Source organism: Mastigoproctus giganteus, chromosome 6 (genome assembly GCF_048544385.1).
Source record: "Mastigoproctus giganteus isolate SK-2022 chromosome 6, ASM4854438v1, whole genome shotgun sequence".
Taxonomy (NCBI): domain Eukaryota; kingdom Metazoa; phylum Arthropoda; class Arachnida; order Uropygi; family Thelyphonidae; genus Mastigoproctus; species Mastigoproctus giganteus.
In genome coordinates, this window is record NC_143580.1 from 18,164,334 (window position 1) to 18,192,127 (window position 27,794).

General features: G+C 37.6%; 1 protein-coding gene across 2 annotated transcripts; it reads left to right on the plus strand.

Moving 5' to 3' along the window:
- Positions 1-54: 54 nt before the first annotated feature.
- On the plus strand, positions 55-27,794 carry LOC150084018 (pseudouridylate synthase RPUSD1-like). Of its 2 annotated transcripts, XM_090374996.1 has the most exons (3): positions 55-201; positions 17,506-18,384; positions 27,452-27,794. In XM_090374996.1, the coding sequence occupies exons 1-2, from the start codon at positions 167-169 to the stop codon at positions 18,362-18,364; spliced, it is 894 nt and encodes a 297-aa protein (XP_090231122.1). In that variant the 5' UTR covers positions 55-166; the 3' UTR covers positions 18,365-18,384; positions 27,452-27,794. The 2 variants fall into 2 exon arrangements, 1 of the variants encoding a protein (XP_090231122.1); XR_016547044.1 differs by lacking the exons at positions 55-201; positions 17,506-18,384 and adding an exon at positions 18,524-18,709.

Consider the following 27,794-nt stretch of genomic DNA (forward strand, 5'->3'; position numbering starts at 1 on the left):
GGTACCGTTAGGAAAAATTTTGATATTTATTACGAAAACGGTGATAGTAGCACTGAAGGATTTGAACCATAGTTTCGATTTTCTATTGATTTTACTTTTATAATTTTAAGACATTCTCTGAAAATGAAACTTCAACTCGACTGCCTGTTCTATAAATCCATATAACATGCTTTCCCAGCTGTCTTGGTCAACACAAGCATGGTAGGTAATATGGATATTTTGCTGTTTATGAATTCTTGGGGATAAATATTATTAATCAAGGTCCAGTTATTACTATATCTTTTGTTTTATGTATGAATTTTGGTTTTACTGAACAGTCTAATCAGTACCAAGACTTCTTACTGCTGATCAGACAAGGCTTCAAGGACTGAGGTTATCTCCCCCTTGTTATTTTGATTTACCTTGATTCTTCCTTGTTATCTGATGGAACTCCAAATTCAGTCAAAATGTTGGGGTGGCTTTTGATGATTCTCAAGGCGAAAACTGCCGTTCTGGGGAAGGGACCCGTCAGGCCACTCATATTTGAACTGTGAAGTGCTTTAGACAGTCTCTCTCTCTCTTTCCCCACCTAGGAGTGGATTGACATATTGACTCAACCCCTCCCGAAGGGAATGACTTTTTTGCCTGTAGCCTGACAGCCTATATCTGCCCATTTCTTGCTCTCACGAAGCACTCTAATTGTACGTATTTTTACAATGATGTAATGTGGATTTTACACTGCTTATGTTAGGTTTAAACGCGTAGAGTTTTTTTTTTTTTTTTTTTTTTTTTGCAGCGTGTGTGTCTTTGACAAAAACTGTCGAGATGTATTCTGACTTTTTAAAAAATTATATGTTGTTTATTTTAGATGTTTTGATTGGTTATATGTTGTTGCCTCATGATACTTGCTTCAGAAACTGATAAATTTTTCGCCCCTATTGAAAGTTTTATATATACATGCCCACAATGGCGTGTCCAGTATATAGGTTAAGCAGTGACCTCTGGACATATGATGGGTAACCAGAATCCATCTGGTAACCAGAATCCATCTGGTTACCCACAGTTAGGATTCACTGCCAAAAAAAAAAAAAAAAGTATATATTTTTGACAGTAACTAGTATATCTTTCTATTAGTGCACTTTTTTTGTGAGCAAGACTGAGTTACATTAGCATTAACTAGAAAGATTACGCAATTGGCAGTGGATTTTTTTTTTTTTTTTTTTGTACCCGAATGAACTAATACATGCCTGTTCCATTGGCATAGTCATCAGCTTGTTTCCAACTTTCATTCATTTTATTTATTTACAACAAATTAAAACATCCAACAAGCTTTTTTTTTTTTTTTAAACTCTTCATCAGTTCCATCCCTACAGGGAACACATCCCATTGCATAACATCTGATAGGCAGTTTTCTTTTGAATTGAAAATAGTATTTTTATATATTAGGGTTTACTTAGTTTATCCAACTTTTCACTGTTTTAAATTTCTTGTGTTCATATTCACACATTTGTTATTATACCCACAGCCACTCTTCCTAGTCAAAAAAGCCATTTTTAGAAAAGTCCATATTGTGATAAAAAAAGAGCCAATTTATAACATGCCACTGGTGCAGATATATCCCTCATAATTCATTCCCTGTCCACCCTGAAGAGGAGCAGGTAGAGGGATGAATTATGGCTATTGGCCGAGGGGTACCAAACAAACAGTTACTCATGTAACCGAATAAACAGAAATGAAAAATACAATACCATCATTTAGAGAATATTGGTAGGGAGACGCATACATTTGTAAGGAATATTAGTAAGGAAAGGCTGATTTTATTCCCAAAATTTAAAATATTAAAAAACACTTTAAAAGTAGCATCTTTCAGATGTCACCTATGGATCAAAAGATTAATTTTGTTTGCAATTGGGATCTCATGACTTTCCTATTGTATTATGTTTCTGATTGTGTATTGTTAAATTTCAGCCAGCCTCTTTCAATCTGAGAGTCATAATCTGCATTAACAAATTTAGGCATTGCATATGTGACTAAGAAATACAATTTAATTAAATGGTTGTCAAAATTATACAGGTAACCTACCATACGTTACAATGCCATTCAGAGCATAAATGAATAAATTTACTTAAATAAATTCAAGAAAGAACTAGACAAACTTTTGGAGGAAATGGATAAGTGAAAGGGAAGTGCTGTTTTTTTTTTGCCTGATGCTCTGTAAGCTTGCTTTCTTTCATCAAAAGCCACTGCTATTGCTGAATTTTGTGTATAATCACACATGATACTGTACTGTACTGTACATATAGAGAAGGGCAATAAGATTAGTGAATGGAACAAAAGGAAACTTAAGCCTTATAAAGAAAGGCTTAAGTTTCGCAAATTAGTGTCTGGAGACTAGGTACCTGCAAGGTGATCTGATTGAGATGTATAAAGCCTTGAATGGCTTGAGCATGCTCAATGCTGATGGAATTCTTTCTCTTATCACATGAGAGGGCATAAATTCAAATTGAGGAAAGACAGTTGTAGGATGGATGTGTGGAAGTTTGCCTTTAGCCAGCGGGTAGTTGATTGGTGGAACAGACTTCCATCTCTTGTTGTGGATGTTGATAGCCTAAATAAATTTAAGGATGAACTGGACAGGTATTTGGAACGAACAGAGGGGTGGAATCGGAGTGTGTTTTTTTTGGCTGATGCTGAATAATCTTGCTTTCTTGCATCGTATGCCTCTGCCGACGCTAATATTTTAGTTAAGTACATTATATTTTACACAGGGTAGTATTTCTTAGTTATATTTCAGCTGACATATCTCCAAACATGGGTGAATGAGCTGCACTGTTTTGTGTCATATCCCGCATTCAGTCACCTCTTCTTTGCTGTGTGCCTAAATTTAGATCATTGTGTATTAAAGTAATTTTTAGTAATTTTACAGAATTTTATTATTGCTTTAAAAAAATTTTTTTAATAGTCCCCTCTTGTCAATGATGACTATATTATACTATTATTGATTACTTGTTGCCATGGTTTGTATGGTACTGTGTGGTACACATTACATAGTATTTTAATTCATCATATGTTCTGCAATACTGGATTGCATTAGAGGCATATGATGCAAGAAAGCAAGCTTATACAGCATCAGACCAAAAAAAAAAAAAACCCTTCTCATTTCATCCATCCATTCACTCCACATGTTTCTCTAGTTCTGCCTTGAATTTATTTAAGCTGTCAACTTCTACAATGACGGATGAAAGTTTGTTCCAGCAATCAAAAAAAAAAAAAAAAAAACATTTCAAGCATCCATTCCTTCTAAAAGTTTGTCCACTTTCTCCTTGAATTCATTTCAGCTATCAACTTTCACACTGGGCTTTTAATGCATGGGCGGATGCCAGGAGCCAAGGCCTACTGGGGGCCTCAATTGTTGATATCAAATAATTTTTTTTAAAAGACCCATATTAAGATCCAAAGACCCTCTGTCCTATAATAGTATTAGCAATGGCCACATGGTGCAAGGAAGCCTATGGCTTATGCTGCACTAGTGAAATAAAATAACAATAATAATATTAATAATAAAAAAATAACAATAATAATAAGAAAAAAATAATTAATAAATAAGAGAAAAGAAAATGGACAACCTAAGTGTTTCCCCTCCTCTTGTAGGGAATTATCCAGCTGACCTTTGAATTTTCACAAACTATCAGAACTTACCCTTTTCTTGGTAAGAGGACCCCTTCATTCTCCTCACCAGTCTTGTTCCCCCTTCTCTGTACTCACTCAAGCAACTCTACATCCTACTTCTTTCGTAAAATGAGGCCTCCAGACCTGTATTCAGTACTCAAGGTGTGGCCTGACTATTACCTTATACATGGAGATAATCACCTCCTTATCCCTGCTAGAAAAATTCCTGTATATCATTGACAAGACACAATGAGCTACTCTTGCAGACTTTCTGCACTGCTCAGACAACTTCATATCTCATTACACAATTACCCCCAGGTCCTTTTTATTCTCTACCACCTTGACTGTAGTACCACACAGTTTATACTTTACTCTGGGGTTACTGCTACCTATATGTAGTACTTTACATTTGTCGATGTTAAAACTTCAGTAACCACCTCTCAGCCAATTTGCTTAACTTTTCTAGATCCTGTTGCAGTAGCATACTATCAATAGTGTCATTAACAACCCTGCCAGCCTTTGTATCGTCTGAAAACTTGGATATTAAGCCTGATATACCTTCAGCAATATCATTAATAAATACAGAAAACAACAATGGACCTAACACTGAACCCTGGGAGCTACACTAATAACATTAGTTCATGAAGTTGATTACCACTCTGTCTTCTCCCACACAACCATCCCTTTATCCATAGCAGCAATTTGCCCTTAATGCCATACTGCTCCAATTTGTATAGTAGTCTTCCATGTGCAGCAGTATCAAAAGCGTTCTTAAGATCCAAGTCTATGATATCAAAATTATTCTTTGCATCCAGTTCCTTTGTGACCACATCATAGCATCCAATCAAATTGGTCAGGCAAGACTTCCCCTTAACAAACCCATCCTGGGTCCAAACTCTAACTGAGGTGATACTGCAGTGCTTCTTTAACCAGTGCCTCCATTAATTTCCCTAGAACAGAAGTTAAACTAATAGGTCTCTAATTACTTGTCACCCTTTGATCCTCCTTTGTGAATTGGGGTCACATTTGCACATCTCCAGCCCACGAGGACCTCCCCTGAATCTAAGGAAGCTCTCATAATTATGGCTAAGGGTTTGCTTACTTCCTTTGCTGCCTCCTTTAATATAACTGGATAGATCCCATCCACCCCAGCTGCCTTTCTTATATTTTTATATAAGAATCTTTCTTATATTCCATCCCTTGTCATGGAAGTTGATAGCTTAAATAAGTTTAAGGCTCAGCTGGACAGATATTTTGAACGAACAGAGGGGTGAAGTGGAAGTGTTTTTTTTTTTTTTTTTTTTTGGCTGATACTGCATAAGCTTGCTTTCTTGCATCAAATGCCTCTGCTATTTAACTTCAATTTCTCCTCCAATTTGCTCTCAGTGATTACAAAATCATTTAGCTCACCGCCAGAGTTTTATAAATCTCTGGCCTTCCCCTCTCTCTGGATATCTTCTAATTTGTAGATGTAGATGCAAAATACTCAGTCTGTCAGCCACCTGAACAGGATTGTCAATAGTTGAATCATCGATATCAAGTGGACCGATCTGATTCATCCCCTTCCTTCTAGATAGAGCAGGGGTTCTCAACTGGGGGGAATTCTCCCCCCGGGGAGGTATTTTAGGGTTTGGGGGGAGAATTGGGACCACAGATTGAAAGACCCAAACTGTTGGAATGTTGATCTTTCTTCAATTCTACAGATTGTACATAATCCACAGGACATCACACTTTATTTAATGTCACATATTAAATAAAAAATAAAGATAAATATTTCACTTTATCTTTTTGGAATTCATCTTTTGAGTCAGACAATCTTGGAAAGGGGAGGAATGAAATCAATCTTGGTAAGGGGAAGAATGACATTCTGACATATGGTGAAAAGGGTGCATGGGGCAAAAAAGGTTGAACCACTGTTCTAAAGTTTACATAAGCAAAGAACTCTTTGCTGTTTTTCTTAGCATTAGGGGGTGGGATGAACAAAAAAAAATTTTTTTTTCTTCTTTTCTCTCTCTTTCTCTCATTCTGCCTGCTGATATCATGGCCGATGCTCTCTTCCTTTCCTTGACCAGATTGTTTTATTTATTTATTATTATTTTTTTTTTAATTTCTTTTTTTTTTTTTTTTTTTTGCATTGTTCTAGCAATCCATCCTGGATTGGGACTTCTCTGGGCAGGATAAGCTTTCTCCTCATTTTCTCCTTACCTCTCTTCATCTTATACACGTTTTTCTTTCCTCCCTGGGAAAAAGGAGCTCCTTTTTTGGGGAGGAGTACCTGGAAGAAGTCTAGGTGATTACTGCTTCCAGGTAGCCAAAAGGACAAAACACAACATTACACTACAGAACACACACATAAGCTCACAAACAGTTTTTCTTTTTTGTCACTTTCTCCCATGCAGGATGAAAAACTCCTGTGTAGGATGAAAAACTTTTTTTCTCTCTCTCTTGTTGGTTTCTTTTCATCCATCTTTGACAGTCTAAAAACTGAACAGAGCAATGAGGTGAAGATGACATTTGTTCTAGAGCTGCCCACACAAAAAAAAAAAAAAAATTAGCATTAGTTGAGGCATATGATACAAGAAAGCAAGCTTATACAACATCAGCCAAAAAATAAAACTTTTCCCATTTCACCCATCCAGTCACTCCAAATATTTGTCTAGTTCAGCCTTAAATTTATTTAAGCTGTCAACTTCCAAAACAACAGATGGAAGTCTGTTCCAGCAATCAACTACCCATTGGCTAAAGTCAACTTCCGCACATCTATTCTACAACTTTTTCCTCAATTTGAACCTATGCCCCCTAAGGTTCTTAGTCTGAGCAAGCGGAAGTATCCCGTCAGTATTGAGCCTGCTCAAACCATTCAAGGCCTTATACACCTTGATCAGATCACCTCACAGGTGCCTAGTCTCCAGATGCTGGAACTTTAGCATTAGTAGAGGCATATGATGCAAGAAAGCAAGCTTATTCAGCATCAGCCAAAAAAAAAAAAACACACACCACTCCCATTTCACTCCTCCGTTCGTTCGAAATACCTGTCCAGTTGAGCTTTAAATTTGTTTAGGCTATCAACTTCAACAACAAGTGATGGAAGTCGGTTCCACCAACCAACCACCCGCTGGCCAAAGGCAAATTTCCGCACATCTATCCGACATCTGTCCTTCCTCAATTTGAATTTATGCCCTCTGAGCTGATTATTCTGAGCAAGATGAAGAATCCCATTGGCATTGAGCATGCTCAAACCATTCAAAGCCTTATACACCTCTATCAGATCACCTCTCCGGTGCCTAGTCTCCAGACTCTGTAATTTGCAAAACTTAAGCCTTTCTTCGTAAGAGCAACCCTTTGTTCCATTCACTAATCTTGTTGCCCTTCTCTGTACCCGTTCCAGCAGCTCCACATCCTTCCTGAAATGAGGCCTCCAGACCTGTATACAGAACTCAAGATGTGGCCTAACCATTGCCTTATACAAGGGAATAATCACCTCCTTATCCCTGCTAGAAAAATTCCTCTTTATCATTGACAAGACACCATGAGCTACTCTTGCAGCTTGTCTGCACTGCTCAGAGAATTTCATATCTGCCTGCACAATTATCCCCAGGTCCTTTTCATTCTCCACCACTGTCAGTGTAGTACCGCAGAGTTGATACGTTGCTCTGGGGTTACTGTTTCCCATATGTAGTACTTTACATTTGTCAATGTTAAACTTCATTTGCCACCTCTCAGCCCATCTGTTCAACCTTTCCAGATCCTGTTGCAGCAGCATAGCGTCAGTAGTGTCCTTAACAACCCTGCCAACCTTTGTATCATCTGCAAACTTGGACATTAAACTTGATATCCCACATCATCAATATCATTCATAAACACCGAAAACAACAACGGACCCAACACTGAACCCTGAGGAACTCCACTAATAACATTAGTCCACGTTGAGCAGTGTCCATTGATTACCACTCTCTGTCTTCTGCCACTCAACCATCCCCTTATCCATAGCAGCAATTTGCCTCCAATGCCACACTGCTCCAATTTGTGCAGCAGTCTTCCATGTGCAACAGTATCAAAAGCCTTTCTAAGATCCAAATATATAATATCAAAGTTATTCCCTGCATCCAGTTCTTTTGTGACTACATCATAGTATCCAATCAAATTGGTCAGGCAAGACCTGCCCTTAACAAAACCATGCTGCGTCTGAGCTATAACTGAATTCTTGTCTAGATGATCCTGCAGTGCTTCTTTAACCAGTGCCTCCATTAATTTACCTGGAACAGAAGTTAAACTAACAGGTCTATAATTACTTGTGTCAGCCTTTGATCCTCCTTTGTGAATTGGGGTTACATTTGCACATCTCCAGTCTATGGGTACCTCCCCTGAGTCCAAAGAAGCTCTCATAATTATGGCTAGGGGCTTGCTTACTTCCTTTGCTGCCTCCTTTAATATAACTGGATAGATCCCATCCACCCCAGGTGCCTTTTTTATGTTTATCCTCAACAATCTCTCCTCCACTTTCCTCTCAGTTATTACAAAATCATCCAGCTCACTGCCAATGTTTACTTTACCTACATCATTCTCCTTCCTGAATAACTCCTCATGCGTGAATGTAGATGCAAAATACTCGTTTAAATTGTTAGCCACCTGAGCAGGATCCTCAACTGTTGAACCATCAATATCCAGTGGACCAATCTGATTCATCCCTTCCTTCTTGAGTTTAAATATGTAAAGAACTCTTTTCTGTTTTTCTTTGCATCCTTTGCCAAGGATTTTTCGTAGTCTGCCTTTGCCTGCCTAATCTCCTTTGTGACTTGGTTACAGACCAACTTATATCTATCATAGGCTTCCATGTCACCCATTAATTTGTATGTATCCCATGCATTTTTCTTCTCTGCCACATGTCTCATTAGTTCATCTGACAACCATTTAGGCCTAAACCTTGAACAATATTTCTTAGTTGGTATGTAAAGCCTGGTAGCCTCCAAGATTAGTTCCTTGAATGCCTCCCATTTTAAGTTTGCTGTTGGTAACATCATCAGTTGGTCCCACTGTATAGAATTTAAATACTGTCTCAGACCATCATAGTCGCCTTTACGAAAACAAAAACCCTTCCCTTTACCTCTGATGGTAGTTATCTCCTTGAGTAAATCCCACTTCAACACACTGTGATCACTGCCACCTAGTGGTTCATTTACCTGCAGATTCTTAATGCATGAAGAATCACTACTGATAATCAGATCAAGAGTATTGCTCCCTCTTGTTGCCTCACGAACATGCTGATGTAGAAAATAATCATCCAATAAATCCACAAAAGCCTTGCTAGTGTGCGAGTGACCAACCCACAAATTCCAGTCTATATCTGGGAAATTAAAATCCCCCATTATAAGACTCTCTGATTTACTGGCCCACTCTATTTCCTTGTACAATATCTTATTATACTCATCAGAGTCATTAGGCCTATAGCACACTCCTACTCTCAATTTTGATTTCCCTATGCTTATGTCACACCAAACTGACTCGACACTGCCCTGTCCATCGATGTCAACTGGCTTCACTTCCTTGGACTTTATGTGTTTCTTAATTAATAGCATAACCCCTCCTCCCCTCCTGTCCTGTCTATCCTTTCTATACACATTGTATTCCCCAAATTCCAGTTCCGCATTACTTATATCTTGCAGAACAAGTAACTTGCAGAATTTAAGCCTTCATGAGCCTGGAAGGCTCATGAAGGCTTAAGTTCTGCAGGTTACTTGTTCTAGCAACTCTACATCCTTCCTAAAATAAGGCCTCCAGACCTGTATGCAGTACTCAAGGTGTGGCCTGTCCACTGCCTTATACAAAGGAATAATCACCTTCTTGTCTCTGCTAGAAAAATTCCCATATATCATTGACAAAATTCCATGACCTAATCTGGCAGCCCATCTGCTCTGAGAACTTCATATCTGACTGCACAGTTACCCCTAGGTCTTTTTCATTCTCCATCACCCTGAGTGTAGTACCACACAGTTGGTATGTTTCTCTTGGGTTGCTGCTAGCCATCTGCAGTACTTTACATTTGTCAATGTTAAACTTAAGTGGCCATTTCTCAGCCCATCTGCCTAACTTTTCTAGATCCTGTTGTAGTAGCATACTGTCTTTGTTGTCATTAACAACCCTGCCAACCTTTTTATCATCTGCAAACTTGGACATTAGGCCTGATATACCTTCGTCGATATTGTTGATAAATACACAAAACAATGGGACAAGCACTGAACCCTGGGGGACTCCACTAATGACATTAGTTCATGTAGAGCAGTGTCCATTTATTACCATCTCCCACTCAACCATCCCTTTATCCATTGTAGCAACTTACCATTAATGCCATACCTCTCCAATTTGTCTTCCATCAAAATTATTTTTTGCATCCAGTTCCTTTTTGACCACATCCTTTTCCTTCCTTAATAACTCCTCATGTGTGAATGTTGATGATCCTGCTCAGCTATCTGAGCAGGATCATCAACTGTCGTACCGTTGATACCAAGTGGACCAATCTGTTTAATTCCCTTCCTTCTAGAGTTTATATAAGTAAAGAAATCCTTGCTGTTTTTCTTAGCATCCTTTGCCAAAGATTTCTCATAATCTGCCTTCGCTTGCCTAACTTCCTTTGTGACTTGATTACAGACCGGCTTATATTGGCCATAGACTTCTGTGTCACCTGATAATTTATATGCATCCCATGCATTTTTCTTCTCTACCACGAGTCTCATTAGTTCATCTGACGTCCATTTAGGCCTAAACCTTGAACAGTATTTCTTAATCAGTATGAAAAGCCTAGTAGCTTTCACAATTAGTTCCTTGATGCTTCCCACTTAGAATTTGCTATTGGTGACATCATCAGTTGGTCCCACTGTATAGAATTTAAAAACTGTCTGAGAGTACTGTAATCACCTTTACGGAAGCAAAAACCCTTCCCTAACCCCTGATGGTAATTATATCTTTAAGTAAATCCCACATCAGTACACTGTGATCACTGCCATCTAGTGGTTCCTTTATCTGCAAATTCTTAATGCGTGAATAATCACTGCTGATAACCACATCAAGAGTATCACCCTCTCTGGTTGCCTCTAGAACATGCTGCTTCAGAAAACAATCATCCAGGATATCCACAGAAGTCTTGCTAGTGTGTGAGTGACCAATCCACAATTCCAGTCAATATTTGGGAAGTTAAAATCCCCCCATTATAACAGTCTGATTTACTGGCTCATTCTATTTCTCTGTACAGTTGTTCATCATACTCATTAGAGTCATTAGGCGTATAACACACTACAACTATCATTTTTGTTTTCCCAGTGCTTATGTCACAACAAACTGACTCAACATTCCACTGTCCATCTCTCTCAACTGGATGCACTTACTTAGATTTTGTTTTTCTTAATTAACAGCATAACCCCTTCTCTCTTTCTATCCTGTCTATCCTATTTGTATACATCGTACTCCCCAAATTTCAATTCTGCACTTCTTATATCCCAACAATATCTGCCTATTGTTGTACGATATATAACCTACGGTATAAATACCGTAGGTTATATATCGTACTAGATAGCGTTAGTTGAACTTCGTTAGCAGTTAAATTGTACGTTTAAATAAATACATATAACGACTTAGATTACAAACGTAATATAATTAATAACATAACATAATTAATTAATAAATTAATAGAATCATGACTCAGACCAGAGCAGCAAAGCAAAAGGCTCAAGCTAATGGAAGCGCTGTGGCTCAGAGCAGAACTGAGGGGGGCAGTTGTCCTCTGACTCACAGCCTTATAAAATGCACTGTTTGCTTGATGTTTGCAGAGCAATCGGGTACGGGACATGATACTGCCAAGGGGGATGTCTTTGTGTGTGCGCGATGCAAGGAGTGTATCGATATCAGGCAACAACTCGGCGTTCTTATGGGCCTATATGAGAGCTTGAAGGACAGGGTGGATGCCCTCGAAGAAACTAAATTGAGGGGCCCATCAAGCTCTCAGCTGCCCACATCAACGCCAGAGCTTGCACTTGGGCATCGCGTGACACAGAGACAACCCCCAAGGCAGAATGCGCTGGTCACGAAGGAACTAGTAGTTGTTGGTGACTCTATTGTCAGGGAAACGGGGAACATGCTTTGTAAAAAAGATAGGTGAAACAGGACCAGGGTATGTCTGCCAGGGACAAAGGTTGATGACGTTGTAGAGCGAATATCATCTTTTAAGGGCACAAAAGGTGATATAGTTGTACACGTTGGCACTAATAATATTAAGAGTAGGAGACCGGCAGAATTACTTAACAAGTACAGGTCACTGTTGAACAAAAGCCGAGAATTAGGGTTGAATTTGAAAGTGTCTGCAATTCTGCCCAGACACGATAGGAGGGAGTATATGATGAGAGCCTTGTCGATCAATTCGGCCCTGGAAAGATTGTGCAAGGCTCAAGGGGTAGAATTTTTTTCAGCCTGGACTGTACTTGTTAACAGGAGAGATTGCTTCTACAGGGATGGGATACACTTAAATAGAAAGGGTGCAAGAATATTTGCTGATGCTATCGAGGCAGTGTTAGGTGGGTCAGAAAACTGCTAGCTTGGGGGGAGACAAAGACCAATAGATTGACAGTAGCCACTGGCAGAGGTGAAAGAGATTCTTGCGCTGCTTCTATTAGAATGAGCAGAAGCCTGAAAAACAAGATGCATGGTATTTCAGAGACTGCTGGGAGCCATTGCGGTACAAGTAAACACATGGGTTGTGTTAGGGTAGCTAAGAATAGAAACAGGTGCAGGTATACTTGCGTGTACACCAATGCTAGGAGTTTAGTAAATAAATTTGATGAATTTGAGGTATTGCTCAAAACATCGAAGGCAGATATTATTGGGATATCAGAGACTTGGTGTCACACAGATATAAGGGATGCAGAACTGCAATTTGGGGAGTACAACGTCTACAGAAAGGATAGACAGGATAGGAAGGGAGGAGGGGTTATGCTATTAGTTAAGAAACACATAAAAACCAAGGAAGTGAAGCCAGTCGACATCGCTGGACAGTGCAGTGTGGAGTCAGTTTGGTGTGACATAAACATTGGGAGATCAAAATTGAGAGTAGGAGTGTGCTATAGGCCTAATGACTCTGATGAGTATAATAAGGAACTGTACAGGGAAATAGAGTGGGCCAGTAAATCAGAGTGTCTTATAATGGGAGATTTTAATTTCCCAGATATTGACTGGAATTTGGGGGCTGGTTACTCACACACTAGCAGGACTTTTGTGGATTTATTGGATGATTGTTTTCTACATCAGCATGTTCGGGAGGCAACTAGAGGGAGTAATACTCTTGATTTGATTATCAGCAGTGATTCTTCATGCATTAAGAATCTGCAGATAAATGAACCACTACGTGGCAGTGATCACAGTGTGCTGAAGTGGGATTTACTCAAAGAGGTAACTACCATTAGGGGTAAAGGGAAGGGTTATTGGTTCCGTAAAGGCGACTACGATGGACTGAGACAGTATTTAAATTCTATACAGTGGGACCAACTGATGATGTTACCAACAGCAAATTCAAAATGGGAAGCATTCAAAGAACTTATCTTGGAAGCTACTAGGCTTTACATACCAACTAAGAAATATTGTTCAAGGTTTAGGCCAAAATGTATGTCAGATGAACTAATGAGGCATATGGCAGAGAAGAAAAATGCATGGGATACATACAAATTAACACATGACACAGAAGCCTATGATAGATACAAGTTGATATGCAACCAAGTTACAAAGGAGGTTAGGCAGGCGAAGGCAGATTACGAGAAATCCTTGGCAAGGGATGCAAAGAAAAACAGCAAAGAGTTCTTTACTTATGTAAACTCTAGAAGGAAGGGGATGAATCAGATTGGTCCACTTGATATTGATGGGTCAAGTGTTGATGATCCTGCTCAGGTAGCTAACAAACTAAATGAATATTTTGCATCAACATTCATACATGAGGAGTTATTCAGCGAGGGGAATGCCAGAGGTGTATTCAACTCTAGCAGTAAGCTACAGAATCTTGAAATAACTGGGAGTAAAGTGGAGGAGAAACTGTTGAAGATAAACACAAGAAAGGCACCCGGGGTGGATGGGATCTATCCAGTTATATTAAAGGAGGCAGCAAAGGAAGTAAGCAAACCCTTAGCCATAATTATGAGAGCTTCCTTGGACTCAGGGGAGGTACCCATAGACTGGAAATGTGCAAATGTGACCCCAATTCACAAAGGAGGATCAAAGGCTGACACAAGTAATTATAGACCTGTGAGCTTAACTTCTGTTCCAGGAAAATTAATGGAGGCACTGGTTAAAGAAGCACTGCAGGATCATTTAGACAAGACTTCAGTTATAGCTCAGACACAGCATGGTTTTGTTAAGGGGAGGTCTTGCCTGACCAACTTGATTGGATACTATGATGCAGTCACAAAAGAACTGGATGCAGGGAATAACTTTGATATTATATACTTGGATCTTAGAAAGGCTTTTGATACTGTTGCACATGGAAGACTGCTACACAAATTGGAGCAGTGTGACATTGGAGGCAAATTGCTGCTATGGATAAAGGAGTGGTTGAGGGGGAGAAGACAGAGAGTGGTAATCAATGGACACTGCTCATCGTGGACTGATGTTATTAGTGGAGTCCCTCAGGGCTCAGTGTTGGGTCCATTATTGTTTTCTGTATTTATAAATGATATTGATGATGGTATATCGGGCTTAATGTCCAAGTTTGCAGATGATACAAAGGTTGGCAGGGTTGTCAAGGACACTACTGACACTATGCTGCTGCAACAGGATCTGGAAAGGTTGAGCAGATGGGCTGAGAGGTGGCAAATGAAGTTTAACATTGACAAATGTAAAGTACTACACATGGGAAACAGCAACCCCAGAGCAACGTATCAACTCTGTGGTACTACACTGACAGTGGTAGAGAATGAAAGGGACTTGGGGGTGGTTGTTGTGGAGGCAGATATGAAGTTCTCTGAGCAGTGCAGACGGGCTGCAAGAGTAGCTCATGGAGTATTGTCAATGATATACAGGAATTTTTCCAGCAGGGATAAGGAGGTGATTATTCCATTGTATAAGGCGATGGTCAGGCCACACCTAGAGTACTGTATACAGGTCTGGAGGCCTCATTTCAAGAAGGATGTAGAGCTGCTGGAACGAGTACAGAGAAGGGCAACAAGATTAGTGAATGGAACAAAGGGGTGCTCTTACGAAGAAAGGCTTAAGTTTTGCAAATTACAGTGTCTGGAGACTAGGCACCAGCGAGGTGATCTGATAGAGGTGTATAAAGCCTTGAATGGTTTAAGCATGCTCAATGCTGATGGGATTCTTCCTCTAGCTCAGAAAAATCACCTGAGAGGGCATAAATTCAAATTGAGGAAAGACAGATGTAGGATAGACGTGCGGAAATTTGCCTTTAGCCAGCGGGTGGTTGGTTGGTTGGTGGAACAGACTTCCATCCCTTGTGGTGGAGGTTGATAGCCTAAATAAGTTTAAGGCTCAGCTGGACAGGTATTTTGAACGAACAGAGGGGTGAAGTGGAAGTGGTTTTTTTTTTTTTTTTGGCTGATGCTGCATAAGCTTGCTTTCTTGCATCAAATGCCTCTGCTAATGCTAATGCCTTTGATGTCTTGACTAGCATTTCAAATTTATTTACTATACTTCTAGCATTGGTGTACATGCAAGTATACATGCACCTGTTCTTATTCTTAGTTACCCTAACACAGCCTATGTATTTATTTGTTTCATGATGACTCCCACCAGTCCCTGAACTCCCACAACCCCACCCTCCAGGCACCTTTTTTATGTTTTTGTTATGTCATTCTAATAGAAGCAGTGCAAGAAACACTTTCACCTCTGCCTGCAGCTACTATTAACCTTTTAGTCTGTGATTCCCTCCAAGCTAGCAGTTTTCCGACCCACCTAACACTGCCTAAATAGCATCAGCAAACACTCTTGCATCCCTTCTATTTAAGTGTATCCCATCCCTGTAGAAGCACTCTCCTGTTAACCATAGTCACCTGTACAAAAGCAAAAACTCTTCACTTTATCCCTGATGGTAGTTACATCTTTGAATAAATCCCACATCAGCGCACAGTGATCACTGCCACCTAGTGGTTCTTTTATCTTAATGCATGAAGAAACACTACTGATAATCAGATCAAAGTATTACTCCCTCTGGTTGCCTCTCAAACACGCTACTATAGAAAACAATCATCCAATAAATCCACAAAAGCCTTGCTGGTGTTGTGAGTGACCAAACAAGTTCCAGTCAATATCTGAGAAGTTAAAATCCCCCATTATAAGACAATCTGTCCCACTCTATTGATTTACTGACCTACTCTATTTTTCTGTACATTTTTGCATTATACTTATCAGAGTCATTAGGCCTATAACACACTCTTATCAATTTTGTTTTCCCAGTGCTTATATCACACCAAACTGTCTCAGCATTGCACTGTCCATCTATGTCAACTGGATGCACTTTCTTAGATTTTGTGTTTCTTAACTAATAGCATAACCCCTCCTCCCCTTCTTATCCTTTCTGTACTCATTGTACTCCCCAAATTCCAATATTTGTGCATAAACACAGATGCATTATTTGAAATGACCCTGAAAAAATGTAGATATACATGTGTATTTCGTACATGAAATCACGAGCCTGCACACAAAAATAATCTGCATATGTACTTGTGACAGGGCTAAGATGCTTGAAACATCATGTATATGTAAGCATAGATTATTTACATGCATCTTTGCTATTTGATCAGCAATCATGTAGTGCAGTAACATGGGTGCTCTCTTTATTATTTATTTTTGATAATAGAGAGCTATTAAGTGCTCGATAATTCTTATATTCTTTTATATTATAAAAATAACAGGGATTACTTTTATTTTTGATATAGGATGCTTCTTTTCCAACCAACGTGTAACAATTCTCTTCATTCTTCCACTAAAATTCACTCAAAGGAACAAAGAGAATAATTGCTCCATATTTATTAAGCTTTATAGACCTTTAAATTTTAATTTTAATGTCAATCTAATAATGTTTTCCTTGCTGGCAGAGGTATGATGTTTGAAGACAGAAGTTGGGTTGAGCACTCAATATTGAGACCGAGGGGTTTGAACACTACTGTTCTGACAATGGGGAAGATGTTTCACATTTTTTGTAAAATTTATATCACCTTCACAAAGAATTGTTAGCACATTGGACTAGGAGGGTTGGTTTCAAAAGAAGCATCCTATATCAAACATAAAGGTAATCCCTGTTGTTTTCATATTATTTAGTGTAAAGGTGCGAGACATCGTAAAAATGTTTTTAATGGTTGCTGCTCTTTGGAAATGCTCATTCAGCAAAATCTAGTAGAGCATGGGAGAGTGGTCATTCCATTGAATGAGGTTATTGATAACCTTAATCAATGGAAATTTCTTGATTTTTAATAGGGAAACAAAAGGTAGTTTTCTCGAAAGTATTGGTGAATGGAGTATTTTTATAGCACAAAAGAACTTAAAAATTTGGGGTTCAAAATGATTTCTGTGGAAGTGCCACTGGAGTAAAGTGAAATTCCAAGGTGTCCTCATGTTTTGTAGCTCATTTTAACATTGGCAGTTGAAGAATTGTACAGAATTTACTTCAGTTTGTACTTCATAATGTACTTTGATATTTCATAATTATTTGCATAATGCACTTTTTTTTTTTTTTCAAATTCATTTGCATCAGTGTTTGATTTCATTAAAATAATTTTCAAAATGCATCAGACATAACAAATGTGTACATCATTAGTTATGGATATTAGTGAAATGTACACTGATTTATTTTATTCAAATATTTTTTATTTATAGGAAGGCTGTGGTTCTTATAATGTCTATCTTAAACCAGATGGCAGTATTATTTCATTGGTGTTTCAAATATGTAGTTCAGAGAACATTAGGAAAATCCAATCCAACAAATGAAGATATTGGAATTTTATACTTAAGTTCAAACTATCTAGTTGTGAATAAAAGATATGATGTTCTTCTTAATTCTGATTCTCTGGATCAAATAACTGTAGCCACCCAGTTAGAGCATCTCTTTCCTCATCTTGCAGACAAATCTGTTGTTCACCATTTCCGCTTTAATCATCGTTTGGACTATTCCACCAGTGGTGTACTGTGTGTTTCTTTGAATAAAGAAGCAGCTAAACAATGTTTTTATGCTTTTTCGTGCAGATTAGCACAAAAATATTACCTTGCCCTTGTTCACGGACATGTACAAAATGAATTCATAGTTATTGATAAAGGTATTGGTGAAGATTCTCGGCCACATTTCTCTCACTGTATGTGTTCTGATGAAAAGGATTATTGTATAAAGCCAAGGAGAGCAATAACACAGATGCTTGTTCTTCAGAGGGGACTTTATGGAAATAAACCTGCTAGTAAAGTTTTATTGAAACCTTATACTGGAAGACGTCATCAGCTAAGAGTGCACTGTCATGAACTGGGACACACTATTATAGGTGACTATACTTATAGCAATCGACGAGACATTTTTCCATACCGCATGTTTCTTCATGCATATCGACTTGCATTGCAAATACCTCTAGAAAATATAGATGTCTCCACTGTCGATCCTTTTACCGAAGAGGATTGCAGAAATAACTGGCTTCCTTTAGAAAACTTGAATAAACTAAATGAGTCCGCATTCTCAAAATTTGAGTATTAACAGAGTCACTGATAAAAAGTGTAAGTGTTTTTTAAATTTTTTTAACAATGCAGTACTCTAAATTTTGTGTTATGAAAAATAACATATTAAAAATGACTTACTGTTTAAATGCTTTTGCATGGTTTTGTATAGTATTTTTTGCTAGTGTCACCACTTGGTTCTGCACCAACAGTTGGAATGCAAATTTGATGATAGAGTCAAAAATTTGTTTCTGAACTTTGCAACAGCTACCAAAAGATGCTTCTTGTCTGCATGTACAGACACATGTATGGATACACATTCAATGATTGGTTAGGATATGCACATCAGTGAACTAGTCAAGAAAGATAGACATTCTTTGTCAAAGTAAGTTATTTTTGTACTATGCATGCCAAGACATTGCAGTATGATTTTATCATTTAATAGCATACTTTATCTTTCTTATTGTATTCCCTACTGAATTCTTGTGCCAGGGCCCACCAACCTTATATCCATCTTTTTAATTAATTTTTTTTGCTTGTGTCTGGGAAAGACTTTCTCACCATATTTTGAAATTTTCCACATTTAATATTTGCTGCTGTTCAGATTGCAATACCTTGACACTCTTACTATGAAAACAAATTATTTTAATTAATGAAAAACAAACACACACACTTTTCTTGGCCTCCACAGATTGACTGAATGTACGTTCCTCAACCAATCACTGATTACATATATTCATATATGTTTTCGCATACAGTAAGTCCCCGACTGATGTAAACCCAAGTTACGTAACTTTGGACTTACGTAAAATTTTTTTCACTCAATCTTTTTTTAGGATTGTAAAATTTAAAATAGTAAAAAAAATAAATAAGCAACCAATAATGGTGAACACGGCACGCACAAATGAGATACCAAGCGAGTAACAAGTTTGCGAAGCTTAAAAAATAGGAATGAAGAAATTTGTTTTTTTTTATATGACTGAAGATTTTAGTGAAGGGGACACACATTTCACAATAATAATGTAAAAACCCACAGAATTCCAGCTATTGGTATTGTCACAAATGCAATATGATCAAGTGTACTACCTGTTATAAAAGATTGCACTAACATAAAAGCCTAATAAACCGGCAAGTGCAAATTGTTTTATGGTTGTGACCTCCAGAAATGTGCTTTAGTAAAATGTGAGCATATGAGCTCACGTGAGGTGATAATAGTGCATCCCCTATGAAGTTCTTTACAGAAATTTTCATTTTGACCTTTATCATGGTGCCAACTAAGAGAATAAGTGATAAAGTACTAGTAAATCTAACAAGAAAAGGAAAGCGATTGATTTGGATCTGAAAATTAAAATAATAAGGATGTATGAAAATGGTCAAACATTAACAAGTATCGCACAAAATTAAATTTTTCAGTGTCAACAGTGAATACAATAATAAAGGACAAAGACAGAAAACGAGAAGCAGTGCAGGGATCGGCACCATTGAAGTCAACTATAATAACCCAGGCTATGAAATACATATCAGTTTTTACAGTACAATAACATCCAATTTTTTCCCCTTTTATGTTTTCTTTTGTTATGTGCCACTCCGGCTACTTCACCGCTGTCCCCAAATAAAGTTTTTAATTTAACTAATTAAAAATATATAACTATTTTTCTTCATTCTTCTGAAGATATTATGTAGTTTTTGTAATTTTGGCATGTCTGGGATATAGTAGCAATATTTTTTAGTCATTCCCACGTTACGTAAGAAGTCCTGAAACGTATCTCTTACATATGTTGGGGACTTACTGTATATAAGCATGAAGATACCTCGTCTACTGTGATATTATAGTGGTCCACTGGTGATATTATAGTAGTTTGTACTGTGATAGTATAGTGGTTTCACCACTTGTCACCTGTTTGAAGAGGCGTTGGTTCAATACTGGTTGATGGCCGTGGGAATTTCTAATGTTATTCAGTCGAGGGGCTGTAGTTAACCGATCTCAGACAGAAGGAGTAGGCACTGCACTGGTGGACAGCCAAGTTACTGACATCAGAAAACTGTTACAACCTGTACAGAAGGTATTCCAGCATGCCAAGAGAGGTAGTTGCAATGATTTTACTGATGGTCTTAGACAAGTATATGCAAATTTGTGCCAGGATTACAGTAACAGGCTTGTTACTGTCAAATGATGATCCTGGGAGCAGTTTACAGTTCGTACAGTAGACTCGAGTAGTACTGAGAAAGTGTAGAGCCGTGGTATGCTGTACGGATTGTAAACTGCCCCCAGGATCATCGTTTGACAGTAACAAGCCTGTTACTGTTATCCTGGCACAAATTTGCATATACTTGTCTAAGACCATCAGACCTGTTTTGGCAGTAATCTTTCTTATTCAGTCCTGAATAGAGACTAGGGTCTAGGCACATTCTGTGAGAGCCATTTTAGGAGAATATTTACCCTGAAATGTTTGATAATGACCAACAGGGATGATTACCTTTGAAAATTATAAATCAGAAGTACAGGAGATGCTTTTCTCTCCTGAGAAAAATTTAAGAGAGGCATTATATTTAATTAAGAGAGGAAGGCTATTGGGGAGGGGATGATTTTGTGGAGGTGGATGCTCTCAGCATTTTTGTTCTGCATTTCCAGAGGTGACTTTGAATCTCTTAACAGGAAATCTCCTTACACACACACACACACACACACACACACACACACACACACACACACACACACACACACACACACACACACACACACACACACACACACACACACGTCTCCATACAGGGAGATTTCCTGTTATATGGAAACATGTTATGTTAAGGGTTCTCTTAAAAAATCTGGAGAGGCCAGTGAAAAAGCTTGATTTGTATTGGCCAATTTCTCTGCTGTCCGTTAAGAGTAAAGTTCTTGAGTATTTGATTCTTAAGTGCTTTAATATGAGTTATCAAGAACAAGCATTGGTTTCCCAGTGGCAGTGTGGATGTATGAAAGGCTAATTGGCAGAAGTCACTCTTGCCAAAATTTTTAGGCTAATGAGGGAACATCCTAGGCAATATGTCCTGGGCTCATTCATTTTGACATTTTTCCAGAAAATGCTAACTGTAGAGCACTGCTGCCCTCAGGATCCATCATGGGGTTGACTTGTTGAAACATCATTTTAGATGAGTATCTATCTGGATGATGCCATGGAGGGTGGACAAAATTGCATGTGCTGGATGACAATCTGTCTCTGGTCATCTATGGCCAATCCAGGGCTCAATCTATACAGACTCTGAGCATATGTCTGACACAATTCATAGATTGGTGTTTGTGCATCAGGTAACACAGCAGCAGTCCGTAAGGCAGAATACACTGTTTCCACAGGAGGCAGTTATTGTTGGCAACCCTGTTGTTAGGGAAGTGGAAAATATATTGTGCAAAATGGATAGGTGGAATAGGACAAGGGTATGTCTGCCAGGGGCAAAAAGTTGATGACTTTGTAGAGGAGAAATCATCTTTTAAGGACATGAAAGGTGATATTATTGTTCACATTGACACTAATGATATTAAGAGTAGGAGATTTGTGGACTTATTTAGCAAATACAGGGCAGTATTGAGAAAAAAGTCTTGAATTAAGACTAAATTTGAAAGTGTCTGTAATTCTGCCCAGACCCAATAGGAGGCTATATGCACTACAAAATCTCTGGCCACATTATTGAGGCCAGAGATTTTTGATGTGAAAACATTTTTGGTGACACCTACTAAATTTCGGACTGAAGTAAAACCAAGTTGTCACAAAAATGCGACGCAGAAATGACACAAATTACGTCACTGCCTTAAAGAAGCTAATTCAGTCACAAGTGACTGAATTAGCTTCATTAAGGAAGCGAATTAAGGATGTTGATTCGCTACAGTAAGTAGCAGACTGTGGTAGTGAGAATGTGAGGTGGAAATGAAGCAAATGATGTCATTTCCGTAAAGGTTACTAATCTTCGCGTTTATTTTAGGTATTTTGATTTGTATATATTGATTATGAAATAAGAGCTTTTGTATTGTAAATATTTTATTGATCATTTGCAAATTTCCATAATTTCAGCTGAAAGACAAGATACAATGGATTTATGATAACTGACATAAGAGATGTATACTTGCGACTGCAACATATCTAAATGTCTCTGGAAAACAATGTCAATTGAGGTACCCAACCTTGTAGTTTAAATTGAGGGATTAGTGTTTAGAGTTAGATCAAATATTTCTTGCAGGAAAACAATTAATGGTTTTAATGCTTTAGTTTCTTCCAATCCGAAGTTAATGTATAGGTGGTTACAGTTTGGGCTTTGTTAGATGGCCACTCATAATCATGGGTATTTTATGTAAATCTTTCTTTAACAGCGCTGCTCCTTGAATTAAGTATGGCATAACAATGTATACCTCATCCATCTTGTTGTGGTATATTGCAACTCCAGCTGTCCGTTTGGTTTTGCATTTGAATTGAACCACGCACTCGAAGTTCGGAATGCTGACACTCTTGTTATTGTCTAACCAAGTCTCAGGTAGCAGCAATATTTGACATTGCTGTCTAACAGTGTCAGTGAGGTCGGTGTGGTGTGCCCATAGGCTTTGGCAATCAAGTTAGAAAACAGAGTTCCTGTGAATGAATTCAAGCAAGCTGTCCTGTCATGATGTGAAAACATCTTTGGTGGCACCTACTAAATTTCGGACTGAAATAAAACCAGTTTTTCACGACAATGTGAAATCAAAATGATGCAAATTACATCACTTCCTAAATGATGCAATCACTAACGTTGATTCAGTAGTGTAAGTAGCAGGCATGAACAGAAAACGTTACATCATTTCGGACTGAAGTAAAACTGATTGTTAATGAAATTGCGAGACGTCATTTAGGGAGTAGTGGTGTGAGCTTATGCTCACGCCTGCTACTTCCTTAATGACTAACTCAGTCTCTAATGTTGATTCAGTAGAGTAAGTAGTAGGCATGAGCATAAAACATTACATCATTCATAACTTCACTTTTAGCTGTACAATTTTAATGTGTACATATATAAAAATTGAGTGCCTGTGTGATTTTTTTATTTCACATAACACCTTTCATGTGTACAGGGTGCACACATTTTTTTTTTGTTTTTTGTGGCCTCATCAAGCTAAGGGCTGGCCACCTTAGCTTGATGAGGCCACCTGGTTGCAGGTGTGGAGACATGTTAGAGCAGTTTGGTACCTCCGGGAGTGATCGTTATTGATTGAACATTCAAAGTACCCCAAGAGATAAAATCAACATATTGTATGCAAAATTGAGGAGGGTTGTTCGTGTTAACTGGGGTATAAAAGGTAGATCATTGAATATCCTCTACAACTGTGTCGTATTGTTGATTGTCACCTATGCAGTGGGAGCCTGGAGATTGACTGCATCAAACTTCTTCATATGCAGGCACCTTTTTGCTGTTTGCTCTCCTGGTTGTGATCCTTGGATGTCAGACTGTCTTGGTGTCTGATGTATTGACAGAGCTAGTTGAAGAGATTACAGTAGACTTGCTTGTTATTTGAGCTAGCTTGACTTATGCTGGCTTGGTGAGGTATTTTCACCAATGTTTTGGGTGTCCAGTTATGCTCTGCTAGGGAAGGTAACTGATGGCCTAGTAAATTTCACATCTGAATGAAGGAGAATCAGTAATGAACTAGTGCCCATATGGCAAGATTGCTACACTAGCTGAGAAGGGAACAGTTTTGTATACTTTCCTACCCTCCATTCACACTGTGGACTATAGGTACAAGCTGTGGTTACAGTTTCGGCTTTGTTAGATGGGATTTACTGATAGTGACTTGTGTGGCTATTGCGAGTCAGAGACCACCCTCTACATCATGATTTGTTCTCCAATTTATACAGATTTGAGAATGTGGCTGGAGGAGACCTTCCTGCTGTATGGATATACTGTATATAATTTTTTAGTATCTAGACAATACTATAGGTACTTTAATGAATTTGTTGCTCTCTTTTTCGAAAGAGAGCTGCTGTTAGTAGGGGCCTACCACCCCGTGGTAATATTGGTAACTCATAAAGCACCTGTTCTCCACCTAAGGTTTGATTTGAGTAACTGGTTAGTTAAAATTTGAGGCAATTTTGTGTTTAGTTTGAAGTATACTGGTTACCATTTTATCAACTAACAGTTTACTATTTATTTATACATCTGAATTGTATATTGTGCATATAGGCTTTGGCCAGGAAGTGCATTGTATTCAAGTTGACTCAAACTGAAATTGAATTGAATTAGATGTATTGAAATTGAATTGAATTAGATGTTGACACTGCATTGAATCAAAATATATTTTATTCATACTGTTTACATTACTGAGTATTTTTGCTCAGTTGAAGGATTTGTGTAACATCCTACCCTCCATTCACACTGTGGACTATAGGTACAAGCTGTGGTTACAGTTTCGGCTTTGTTAGATGGGATTTACTGATAGTGACTTGTGTGGCTATTGCGAGTCAGAGACCACCCTCTACATCATGATTTGTTCTCCAATTTATACAGATTTGAGAATGTGGCTGGAGGAGACCTTCCTGCTGTATGGATATACTGTATATAATTTTTTAGTATCTAGACAATACTATAGGTACTTTAATGAATTTGTTGCTCTCTTTTTCGAAAGAGAGCTGCTGTTAGTAGGGGCCTACCACCCCGTGGTAATATTGGTAACTCATAAAGCACCTGTTCTCCACCTAAGGTTTGATTTGAGTAACTGGTTAGTTAAAATTTGAGGCAATTTTGTGTTTAGTTTGAAGTATACTGGTTACCATTTTATCAACTAACAGTTTACTATTTATTTATACATCTGAATTGTATATTGTGCATATAGGCTTTGGCCAGGAAGTGCATTGTATTCAAGTTGACTCAAACTGAAATTGAATTGAATTAGATGTATTGAAATTGAATTGAATTAGATGTTGACACTGCATTGAATCAAAATATATTTTATTCATACTGTTTACATTACTGAGTATTTTTGCTCAGTTGAAGGATTTGTGTAACATAGGCAATGTGAATAAAATATTTTTCTTAAATGTAATGTCTAATGTGAAATGCTATTACATCTACCCTCTATATTTGTGAGGGATATGTTTCTGGATTGGTTGAGAATAAGGTTGTGGACTCTAATATCTTTTTAATGAATTACATACATGTTATGCAGTGGTGGCAAAGCTTTATTGAAATTTGCTTCAGTACAAAATGCAACTTCAAAGATTTTTTTTGCTTGCCAATACAGTAATTGATTATAGTGAATTCAAAAGAATTTCTTGAGCACCAGTTGTTAGTATTAGTAGTGGCAAATGATACAAGGAAACAAGCTTGTACAACATTAACCAAAAAAAAAAAAATTATCCATTCATCCATCAAATATTCAAAGCCACAACACCAGGTTACACAACGCCCATAGAATAAAAAATAGAAATATACTTGCTATCAACTCTGAAATTATTCTTATTATTTTGACAAGATGGCATTTGAGAATAAAAAATGTAACACCAAGGACAAATTTTTTGGTTTGTTTTGTGGCAGCTAAAGGGTTAATGAATTCCTAGTGCTCAATGACTTCACTAGAATATTTAATTAATCATGCTGTGCATTGTTTAAGCAAAGTGTAAAATGAATAATATTGTATAACTCTTTGTAAATAACAAAAAAAAAAAGAAAAAAAAAAGCCAGGTTCACTCTAATAGTGATTTATAATTGAAAACCACATTGAAATGTCAGTATGGCCTTCAGTATTTTGAATGTTTACTTTTTTCATTTGCAGCCCTTTTACCAAATCCATTCATGGAGTCATATGTGTTATAAATAGATCTCCATTATTGGGGGGTTTGGAAATAAAATAATCAGAATACTAGCTATTCTGAATGAAACAACAAAAACATAAATTTAGTTATTTATCTGCATATTTCCTTTTTAATATAATGACCATATATGGGTACAAATAAAAAAAAAACTAAAAAGAATGTTAATATTATGTATAAATTAATGAGTGGGCTATCAGGCAGAAAGCAAAGATGGCAGCAAGGCTTCTGAGAAATTGAAGAATTAGATTACAATGTAATCAGTAGCATTACATAATGTAAACAAACAACTGTAATGGATTCCACTTATTTCTTTTTGTTATCCTACTTAGACTTCTGCTGGCTATATAGACGCCAGTTAATCAGTAACCCAATTATCCACCCCCCCCCAGATAATTGTCTTATAAAGAAAGTGACTGTCCATTTTATCTTAATTTGATTAAATGTATTTTTACTTGCAGTGTTTAAACTGAATACCAGAGTGAGTACAAGCCTGGATTTGGCAGAGAACTTGGGACACAGGCCTCAGATCAAGATTTAGCCTCGTGTCGTCCTAGCTTCTAACTGAAATATTTTTTTTTTCCTGCCTCTATTTTATCTTATTCTCAACATTTAAATAAAATTAACTCAAGCAGTAGAAAAAGACTAGTAAATGAGGGTCCCTCCTTTTATTACTTGTTCAACGTTTACTTTGACAAATGGCATTATTCTTATAGGTGGCAATTTTGTGAATTAGTAGTGAATAATGCTTCGTCCACTGACCATAAGTCACACCCTGAATAAATTGATACATGGAGTGATACATGTGTCAGTAAAATTTTAATTAAGCAAAATGCCGAAACAAAAATGAAGTGTCATTTGCTGAAGTATAGTCTCCCCCCAATAAGGTCTCATACCTTATTGGGGGGAGACTATACTTAAGGTCTCATACCTTATTGGGGGGGTAACTATATTTGAGCAAATAAAATTAAATTAAAATCATACTTTCACTTTGTTCTGGCATCATGACTGAAGGCAAATTAGTCACTCATGAGGATGGACTATATTTCATGCAGCCAAGTGGGCTAGCCTGTGAAATACAGACAGTGCCCATCTGTGTTTTAAACCCTTAACACTCTTAGTTCTTTGACTTAAACTGTTTATCTTTGCTAAGTTAATTTGTATTATTTTAATATCCAGTTTAAAAGTTTTCCTCTCTAATGATACATCATAAAAAAAGTCTTTATGCTTTAAATATGGTCCTTCTTTAGTCTATTAATATGATAATGTTTTAAGATATATTAAAATTTAAATCATTCTTTTTAAAGGCGATTGACCAAAGTTCTTGATGGTACAGCATAGTCAGATACAACGTGAAGTTTTAAAATTGTACAAACAATTTCTCAGAACAACCCAAAATATACCTGGAGCTACTAAACAAGTCCAACAGCAGTTCCGAAAAGACTCCTTGTTGCCTTCCACAAATGTAATACACACTGAATATCTTCTGCGGAGGGGCTGGAGGCAGTTGAAGCTGTTAAAGAGCCAACATGTTACAAGACTTGGCTCTTTTAAGAAAGAATAGTCAAACTAAGCAGTAGATTAGATATGCTGATAGGAATACAGCCAAGTGTGCAGGTTTGATTTGTATCTATAATAGTTCATAAAACA

Bases quoted from the DNA above. Each gene is read 5' to 3' on its own strand.
- LOC150084018 (XM_090374996.1), top strand. From the start codon at position 167: ATGCTTTCCCAGCTGTCTTGGTCAACACAAGCATG. The intron at 202-17,505 runs GTAGGTAATATG...TTTTATTTATAG, and splicing joins TCTTGGTCAACACAAGCATG to GAAGGCTGTGGTTCTTATAA.